The 10002-nt window shown below is 40.7% G+C and overlaps 1 protein-coding gene across 7 annotated transcripts in view; it reads left to right on the top strand.

Annotated features, from left to right (window-relative positions):
• nav1b (neuron navigator 1b) overlaps window positions 1–8217 on the top strand; it is a 122398-nt gene extending 114181 nt beyond the window's left edge. For all 7 annotated transcript variants that reach the window (XM_078170191.1, XM_078170167.1, XM_078170180.1 and 4 more), the window contains 7 exons: window positions 1820–2055; window positions 2174–2328; window positions 2413–2484; window positions 2740–2936; window positions 3076–3194; window positions 4460–4657; window positions 4777–8217. In XM_078170191.1, the coding sequence (XP_078026317.1) occupies window positions 1820–2055; window positions 2174–2328; window positions 2413–2484; window positions 2740–2936; window positions 3076–3194; window positions 4460–4657; window positions 4777–4860 (1061 nt within the window). In that variant the 3' untranslated portion in view covers window positions 4861–8217. The remainder of the gene's footprint in view (window positions 1–1819; window positions 2056–2173; window positions 2329–2412; window positions 2485–2739; window positions 2937–3075; window positions 3195–4459; window positions 4658–4776) is intronic.
• Window positions 8218–10002: the final 1785 nt, after the last annotated feature.

Consider the following 10002-nt stretch of genomic DNA (forward strand, 5'->3'; position numbering starts at 1 on the left):
GACCAAAGCATAAACTCAGATGAACTTACGGCAGATGATAAACTCATCACTTCAACAAGGTTATGCTTTGCTCCTCTGGAATCGCAACACCAACAACCTCAATAAGTTGTTTCTTAAATTACTGAAAATTAAGGCTGCCAGGGTTTCCCAATTCCTGACACTGTAAGGGCCCCCCCATCTTTTCGATTGACACAAGCTGATAGTCCCTTTCAGACGCAGAGTCCAGAGCTGTCTTTGGGTGTGTTTCCCTTCACAGAGGGAAATCTAAGACAAATGGAGCCCTTCTTCTCTCTTTATTGTTACCCAGCACTCCCATTCACAACACGGCTTAACCATTTTCTCTTGATATCTCAGCTGTACCTGGCCACTGTTTGCTAAACGCTGTTAAATTGAACTTGACACAGGTTTTTTTACACGGAAATTATTGTAAACAAACACTGTGATTCAGTCTATTATTTGCCTTCACCTGCTAAGCCATGATGTCCACATTACTGATGATTACTTATCAAAAATGTCAGATATTCTCTTAAAGCACCAGTAGTCAGCCCAACAATACTGATGCATTTTTGATAGATACTTCTTTGGTCAAAAATATTGTGATCTTGATTTCCTTCATATCCCCCAGCTCTAGTCACTTCCAGTACATTTTTATGTAACATACATGCATCATATTTCTATAATAGCAGTGTTTGGATTTGCAAGTAGCACATATGTGAAGCCCATCAGTGACTCTAAATCTGAGCTGTGAGGAGAGTCGAGGTTCTGGGTTGTTAGTCGACCTCTCTGCACCTTTTGCATGCAGGAATTTAAGGAGCGAAGTGCTAAGAGAGCCGGGAAGGCAGCGGCAGCCCAGACAGGGCTCTCTGTAACATGATCTCCGTGCAGCCAGGCCCAGCTGGTTGACCAGCCTCATACACATGGGCCCCATAGAAGTTTTGGCGGAACATTAGACTCCTGCAGGCTGGCGGGGGGTGCAGAGACTCCCTACACTTGATGCAAAGTTATTTTCAGAACAAAATGCTTGAACTCCATGTTGCTTATGAAGGACATGCGAGGTGATAGAAATCGTTTTCACGGCATCTTTTTACCCAAGCTCTTCCTGTTTGTATATTTATTTTGGCTTAGATATTAAAGGGACAGTTTATCAATCTAGATGGCTTTGGTGTGAGTTGCCAAGTGTTGGAGATATCGGCCATAGAGATGTCTGCCTTCTTTTTAATATAATGGAACTAGATGGCACTCAGCTTGTGGTGCTCAAAGCGCCAAAAAATTATGTTTGAAAAACTCAACAGCAATGTCTCTTTCCAGAAATCATGACCCGGGTCCACAGACCTTGTTGTGAGTGTTTTCATGTCGGAACTATTTTCGTCATGAAACGGTTGGCGGGTAGTTCAGTGGAAAGAAAATAGTTCCTACATAAAACTTCTCACAACAAGGTCTGTGGATTATCTTGACTAACCAGGTCATGATTTCTGGAAAGAGACATTGATGTTGAGTTTTTTAAACATACATTTTTGATGCTTTGAGTACCACAAGCCGAGTGCCATCTAGCTCCATTATATTCAAGAGATGGCAGACATCTCTATGGCTGATATCTTCAACATTTGGCAACTCACACTAAAACAATCTACACTTTTAAAGAACACTACAAGAGGAGGAATATGTGTTTTTTAATTTGGTGTGAACTGTCCCTTTAAATATCAATTATCAAACTGAAGTTTATCACCCGTTCTAATTTCTGCTGAGTATTTAGCACATCGTCATCAGCTTCATTCTTTATACAGCAGAGTCCATTATCACTTTTCCTCACTATGTCCAGGTTTGAAGGAGAAATGTGTGGACAGCCTGGTATTTGAAACCCTCATTCCCAAACCCATGATGCAGCACTACATCAGTCTGCTACTCAAACACCGCCGTCTCATCCTGTCTGGACCGAGCGGGACGGGTAAGAGCTATCTCGCTTCCCGGCTGGCTGAGTACCTGGTGGACCGCAGCGCCCGTGAAGTCACCGACGGCATCGTGGTCACTTTCAACATGCACCGCCAGTCATGCAAGGTGACAGAAAGTGACGTCCTGTCTGGATCTGTACAATAGTAGATCATTTAGTGTCGTCATGCTGTCTGCTTCCTTTCCTCAGTATCTGTCTCACTCTCTGTCTCCCTTCTCTCCTCAGGATCTGCAGCTGTATCTTTCCAACCTGGCCAATCAAATCGATCGGGAAACCAGCACGTCAGAAATACCGCTGGTCGTGATTCTGGATGATATTCATGACCCTGTGTCCATCAGCGAACTCGTGAATGGTGCTCTCACCTGCAAATATCACAAATGGTGAGCTCCACAGACACAAAGTGAAACTAGCTGCAGGAGTATTCATGTGATCATAGAAAGTAACTAACTGCTCCTGTTCTTCAGTCCTTACATTATTGGAACAAGCAATCAGCCGGTGAAGATGATAGCAAACCACGGCCTCCATCTCAGCTTCAGGTTGGTTATGTGTTTATATGTGATGTGATATGGCCTTATTTAATACAGTCTGATTCTGGAAGTAACATTTAAAGATCAGAATCAAATTGCCATTCCATCCCTGTGTGACTCACATAAAGTATAAACTCAATGATCTAGTGTTGAAGTGGATAAGAGTGATAAAGACATAGCTAAACCCATATTTGACGAGCAAACTAGCCCACTTATTAGTCTGTATTTAGAGATAATTTTAACATGTGCTTTTCATCGTCTCAGGATGGTGACCTTCTCCAACAATGTGGAGCCAGCCAACGGTTTCCTGGTGCGCTACTTGCACAGGAAGCTAATGGAGTCGGAGGATGAGAGAAGCTTGACCAACGAGGACCTGATCAGGGTGTTAGACTGGTTGCCCAAACTGTGGTATCATCTGCACGCCTTCCTGGAGAAGCACAGCACGTCGGACTTCCTCATTGGTATGAGGCACCCTCTCATGGGGACAGCACCTGCAGAAAGCTGCGTTTATATTTTGTAGGGAATATTGAGAACTTGTGTGAATGATGTGACGATTTCTCAATGTGAGATGTTCTTCTTTCTCCTCCCATGCTTCCTCAGGCCCGTGCTTCTTCCTGTCCTGTCCAGTCACGGTGGATGAGTTTCGATCATGGTTCATTGACTTGTGGAACCACTCTATTATTCCTTACCTGCAGGAGGGGGCCAAGGATGGCATCAAGGTGAGAAACCACAACTTACAAATCCAGAACCACTGGTCTCCAGTTACTATACTGTCTTCCTCACCAAGTGCTGGTGGCTTCTCTTCCACAGGAAGTGTTGCGCTCTAGTTTTATCTGGTAACTAAAAGGGCACTGGGTGAGCGCAGACCACTGCCGAGGCCAATAGTCCAATTTCTATGATATTCAGATCTGCAAACTCCACCACTATACGTCTGGATATAATTCCAAAACTATTAGAATGAAATTGCAGTGAATATTATTGCTTGTTCTTGTGAAGCGTAAACTTTAAACACTTTCCCTTGATACCTCTGGTGTAGTTTATTGCAGTGATTCACATTAGGGTGTGAGTAAGAGTATAATTAGTCCTAAGATATGTGTGTATTAACATTCCCATAGCCATGACTTAGTTTAAGGACAAAGCATTGTTAGAAGTGTAGCAGTTCTCCCATGAAACCACTTACCCAAGTGCATATAACTGCCCACAAATGATCATCAGCAATACCGCTCTGCGCTGCCTGAGACAATATTTTCCTATGAGGAGAGCGGTGGTGCCCAACGAGGCGGAAGCGCTATCCTTTGGGTGGCACTCCACTCCAATTACCACAAAGAGCTTCACTCTAAGTTCAGATTATTTAAACTTTGACTTCTTTAGCCACTGACTTTTCTAAGTGAAGCTAATGAGATGACAGCTTCATGAGGCTAAGCCAGAAGCGAATAGTGACACAAGGGAGGTAGAGAAAGATGAAAGAAAAACTCATCCTCCTCCCCAAACTCATAACACAACATTTAAAACAGACCACGATCTCGTCAGGAAAAGTAATGCATGGCAAACTATCAGCAGTCAGAATGGAGTTGTAGGTTTCAATAGGCATATAATTTACTGACTCAGCTAAATCCAATGCTAAAGTTAGCTTAGCTTTTTATGTATGTTAGCTATGCCAGGCAGACAGTGGCAGGGGCTATGCTTTGACTCACAAGCATCTGGATACTGGGATCGTCCCACTGAACTCTATAACCACCTACTGGATTTTAAGATGTCTGGCATTTATTCTGCCAAGGCCACATGCCCTATCTCGCAGTGTTAACAAAAGTAGAAAATAATCTGCTCGAAAATTCCTTGGCCCTTGCTACACCTTTCACAATGTTTCATAGAAATCAGGCCTGTAGTTTTTACATAATCCTGCTGTCAAACAGACAAACTGAACAGAAAACATGATCTCATTGGCGGACAAAAAGAAAAAATCTGCTATTTTGTGACACCTCAGGTCCACGGCCAGAAGGCAGTCTGGGAGGACCCGGTGGAGTGGGTGAGGGGCACTCTGCCTTGGCCGTCTGCCCAGCAGGACCAGGCAAAACTGTTCCACTTGCCTCCCCCGAGCATCGGCTCCAGCAGCCCCGGTCAGCCCTGCGAGGAGCGGCCTCACAAGGAGACCCCGCCCAGCTCCATGGAATCTGATCCACTGGTAAGAGACAGAGCACGTCGTGATATTCTTTCTCTGAATTATCAGCTTTTAAGAATACTTAAAACTGAACTGGATCCTGTAGTATTGCTGATTTCTGACCTCTCTCTTCTTTGTTATAGATGGCAATGCTTTTGAAACTTCAAGAGGCTGCCAATTACATTGAGTCCCCAGACAAAGAAGACCCTAGCCTGCCTAAACTTTGAACACGAAGCTTACACTCAACACTTAGCACTTAAGATTTATGTTTTTTGTGTGACGCAGTGCACATTCAGGAACAAATGAACCCTCAGAAATGGTTGATTTCAACTGTCATTCCCACAGTAGGCTAAACGTATACCTGGGTTATCAACGCAGATCATTTTATTACATACAGTATTTTCAAAGACTGTTGACAAGTATTGAATGAAAAGCTACATCCGTTACTGTAGATTTGACTAGACGACATTCACTTCAGTTCAGATCCCTTTACCACCACGTTAGCCCTCAGTACTCAGTAACATTGGTGCTAATAGATCACTACGACACTCATCGTCTCAGCACTTAGACTTCAGGTGATTCCTGCAACAGCTCACGCAATCCTTCCCGTGTTGTGCTCCAGTGCATCATGGGAAACGGAGTGCTTGACCACAGGAGCTAATCTCAATTACGGTGACTCATTGTGGAAAAGAGTATGACAGCATGACAGATGCTACTATTTACTGCAAAGTTCTTTGGTACATATCTACTGTATAAGTCTTTGAAGGCCAAATCTTATACATATGCAATCCTGAACTTTACAACCTGAGCAGGTGAAACATAAAATGCCTTAACAACAAAGACGTCAGTGTCATCTCAACTTCAGCAGAGTTTACTGGTGCTTTCATCGAAATCATCCCAGTGAAGACAGTCCAACTATCAACAATATTTATTTCAACTGATCTTTTTTTCTTTTTCTTTTTTTTTTTTTAACAATATCCAATTATAAAATATTACAGGATCATCTGTCAGCATACGTTTTCACATATTTTTACATCTTAATCTTCTAAGTTGAGACATTAAACTTGCTGTCATACTCTTTTGCATAAAACAAACCCTATTTATTAGTGATGTGACGTCATCACTTTGTCGCTGCACAGTATTTTCCAAGCACTTAATTTAGTTTTATGAACTGCTTTACCAAGCGTCACCAATGTTGCCATATATATGTCAGGTATTAGATACTTATATTACACAGGGATAATATAACATAACAAACACCCTCTAATTAAACAGATTGAGTAAATTCTATTTGAATCCAATTCAGATTTCTTTTTTCTCTATGACGTTTATTAAGGAAAGAGTACATTTGTTTCAGATCTTTCCCCCCATACTCAGAGTAGTTACTGTATATATTCTGTACATACAATCAGGCTACATCGCATATTATTTTATCTATATTAGTTGGTGCAAATATATAATATACTGAACCAAATACTGTACTTTAATCATGCATATTGACTGTCATGTTAGTGGTTTAAGTTCAGCTATGAATGTATAGAAAATACTTCTTTGAAAAAAACAACCATTAAACAGTATCAGTCATCTTGTAGGTGCTTTTAAAGGAAGCCTTATCACGAAGCTCCACTGCAAAACACTTTTAACAATGTCTGAGAAGCGTGACTTTAAAGCAACCTAAGCCCATTTTCATTCGCGGCAGTTCAAGCATTCTACTAACAGAATTAAAATGATCATTCTCATGCTTATTATGCTCATTTAGGTACGTATGGTGCTCTTTAACAAATGTCCCGAGCTGTTATAGTGTTGAGTAAAGATCACGTAGACTTTCAGGGTAGGTTAGCGAAGAGTTTTGTGTCATAACTGTCAAAAAAACTAAAGTGAAATAGATCTGGAAGATAATTTACTGATATTTTTTAGGACGTGTTGTTGAAGAAGTGTTGAAGACATTAGACAGTGAAGTCATGTGAGACATTGTGCGGTGTGCGCCCACGTTGATGTCGTACGGTATTCATATTTGAGAACACTTTGGGTACACAACACGGTAACAAAGTGATTATGGAGAAGTAGTTGTTCCAAGGCAAGAGGAAAAATATTTAAACTCTTTTTAAGGTACTTTGTGTAGATTTTTTTTTTTTGTAAAGAAGCCCTAATGGAGTAAATGGCAGACAAAGTGGTTGTGCAAGTGTCGTCAAAATAATTCACCTGTTCATCCCATGCTGTGTCATTGTTTAGGTGCTCAGACTGAACTTCACATGTACATAAGTCCTGTAAATGAATGTCAGACCACTTTTATGACAAACCCTGAGAGGAAAGTTGAACATCTTAAATTCTGAGCTGCTTATTGCATCGTTATTGCACTGTTTGCATTAGGCTGTTAACAAAACTTTGAGCTGTTCCTAAGCTCTGATTGGTCGCCTGTAAAGTCAAAAAAATGAATCAGTTAAGAGCAAAAAGATGCCAAATTAAGACTAATGTCAGCTATTTGTAAATATTCCAGGTATTTGACAGTATTACCAACCGACTCTGGTCTGTCTCTGCAGGTTAACTAAAGCCATCAGCTTGAGCTTCTCATCTCATTCACTGGTCGTTGTGCCTGTTGCTCTGTAGTAGCTGTGATTTGTGTTTGCTTACTAGTGTATCAGGACTATGCAGCAACTTCTACTGGTGTTGGCAATCAGCGAATGTCTGATCCTCACAAGCAAACGCGGTGTGTGTTCATCTGGTCTGTCTTTGAGTTCTTAATTTGGACCAAAATGCACCACGGGGACACAAAGTGGGAGCTTGTTTTTAGCAGATAGTACTGAGCCTTAAGGAGAGGAGGTGTTGCGTTGAGAACAGGGTTCATAGATGTTTAAGAAATTAAGCAGTTTGGAAGCCGTTTCATGTGTTTTGTCCTGAATGAATGGCAGAAAAAGTATCCGAACTGGGCTTGTGAATGGTCAAAAGACGATAAAAAAAAAAAAAAATTAAGAATGGAGTTATGAGCCTGAAATAGTTGGCAAGAATCGGTACTTCACTGTTTGCATGGTTAATTTGATGTAGAATGGAAGCAGATAAAGAGATGGATCTGATCTCTTCGGCCAATACAGGTTGCTGAATAGTCATATTTTTGCAAAGTTTGTTGTGGACTAAACTAAGATTAAAAAAAAAACCTGTTATGCGGTATCTAATGTCACAGACGTGCAAATGTTAAGGGTTTCTAAGTGTTGTAAATGCATGTAAACTTGCTGTGTGATGAGAAAAGAAAAACGTTAACATTAATGTATTGTTTAGGAAAATCATTCTAGATGATGTTTTCCTTTTTAATACTCAAATATTTGATATTTCTTTTCCTTTTCTAAAGAATCCTTTGTAAAACTTAATTTCTCTATTTTGTACAGGATATCATTGTAAAGATTGTAAATAGGTCAGCATTCTGGATGCGGCAACAATCATTGAGGGGAAACAAAACAAAAATCATCTTTGAGAGAAAAGAAAGGTATATTTCTTCAGAGTGGAGTCTGATACGATTGAGGCATGTTTCTGAAGGTTTTCATCCACCTATCACTGGTTGTTGGAATCAATAAAAATACATGTTATATTTATCTTGTTGCTTATTGTGTGTTCGTTTGACAATGTTGACCTGTTAATAAGAACTATGACAACTAGTCCATACCCGTTGGTAGCTTTGTCACCTTCTACCTATGCCAATCCTTAATGCCTGTGTGCAGTTTCACATAGATTGACCACGTCAGTGAGTAGAAAAACGTGGGACAGACAGAATGACTGACTGACAGAATGACACACTGACAGTTAAAAAAAACGCATGCTAAATGAGACAACAGAACATCATCACGCCAAATGCGGCTTTGTAGTCTTGTTGTGGTGGTGACATCGAAGTCATGTGACAGTAGCATAGTTTGTTTATAGCCTAAGATTAGCCACATGCCACTGCACCGGCGAAAGCCGTGGCTGGGGGCATTATTTTTTGGGGTTGACCATACGTTCTGTTCATCAGTCCCATTCTCATTAAGGTGATACTAAAGAACGCCTTGAGGGATTTCCTTATAATTTGGCACAAACGTCCTTTTGGACTTAAGGATGAACTGATGAGGAATTGTCGATCAAAGGTTAAGGTCACTGTGACTTTGTGCCCATCTCCTTCTCATGAAGGCAATATCTAAAGAAGGCCTTGAGGGACTTGCATCAAATTTGGCACAAACGTCTATTTAGACTCGATGACCTGATCAAATTTTGTTGGTCATAGGAAAAGGTCACTGTGACCTTGCATCTGTCTCATTCTTAAATGGGATATCTCAAGAAGACCTTGTTGAAATTTCCTCCAATTTCACCCATACTTGTACTTGGACTCACGGACGTACTGATAAGATTTTGATTGTCAAAGGTCAATGTCACTGTGCCTTTGTGTCTATTTCATTATCGTGAATGCAATATCCCAAGAAGATCTTGAAGGATTTCCTCCTAATTTGGCACAAATGTCCACTTGGACTCAACAATGAATTCGTCAGAATTTGGTGGTCAAAGGTCAAGGTCACTGAGACTTTGTGTCCATCTCATTCTCGGGAACGCAATATCTTAAGAAGGCCTTAAGGGAATTTCCTCAAATTTGGCACAATCGTCTACTTGGACTCAGTGAACTGATTAGAATTTGATGGTCACTGTGACTTGCATCTGTCTTGTTTTCCTAAATGCAATATCTCAAGAAGGCCCTGATTAAATTTACTCTAATTGGGCCCAAACATTCATTTGGACTCAATGATGAAATGATTAGAATTTGGTGGTCAAAGGTCACTGTGACTTTGTGTCCACCTCATTCTCATTAACGCAATATCTCAAGAAGGTCTTGAGGGACTTGGGTCAAATTTGGCACAAATGTCTACTTGGACTCAACAATGACCTGATTACATTTTGATGGTCAAGGTCACTGTGACCTTGCGTCTGTCTCATTCTCCTAAATGCAATATCTCAGGATGGTCTTGATGAAATTTACTCTCATTCGGCCCAAACATCCACTTGGACTCAAGGACAAACTGATTAGAATTTGGTGGTCAAAGGTCAAGGTCACTGGGACTTTTTGTCCATCTCATTGTAGTAAAATTAATATCTCAAGAAGGTCTTGAAAGATTTCCCTCTAATTTGGACTCAATGATGAATTGATTAGAATTTGATGGTCAAAGTCAAGGTCATTGTGACTTTGTGTCCATCTCATTCTCATGAGTGCAGTATCTCAAGAAGGCTTTGAGGGATTATCCTCTAATTTGGCCAAAATGTCAACTTCAATCAATCAGTCAATCAATTTTATTTATAAAGCCCAATATCACAAATCACAATTTGCCTCAGAGGGATTTACAGCATACGACATCCCTCTG

This window comes from Epinephelus lanceolatus, chromosome 1, assembly GCF_041903045.1.
Source record: "Epinephelus lanceolatus isolate andai-2023 chromosome 1, ASM4190304v1, whole genome shotgun sequence".
In the NCBI taxonomy this organism is placed as follows: domain Eukaryota; kingdom Metazoa; phylum Chordata; class Actinopteri; order Perciformes; family Serranidae; genus Epinephelus; species Epinephelus lanceolatus.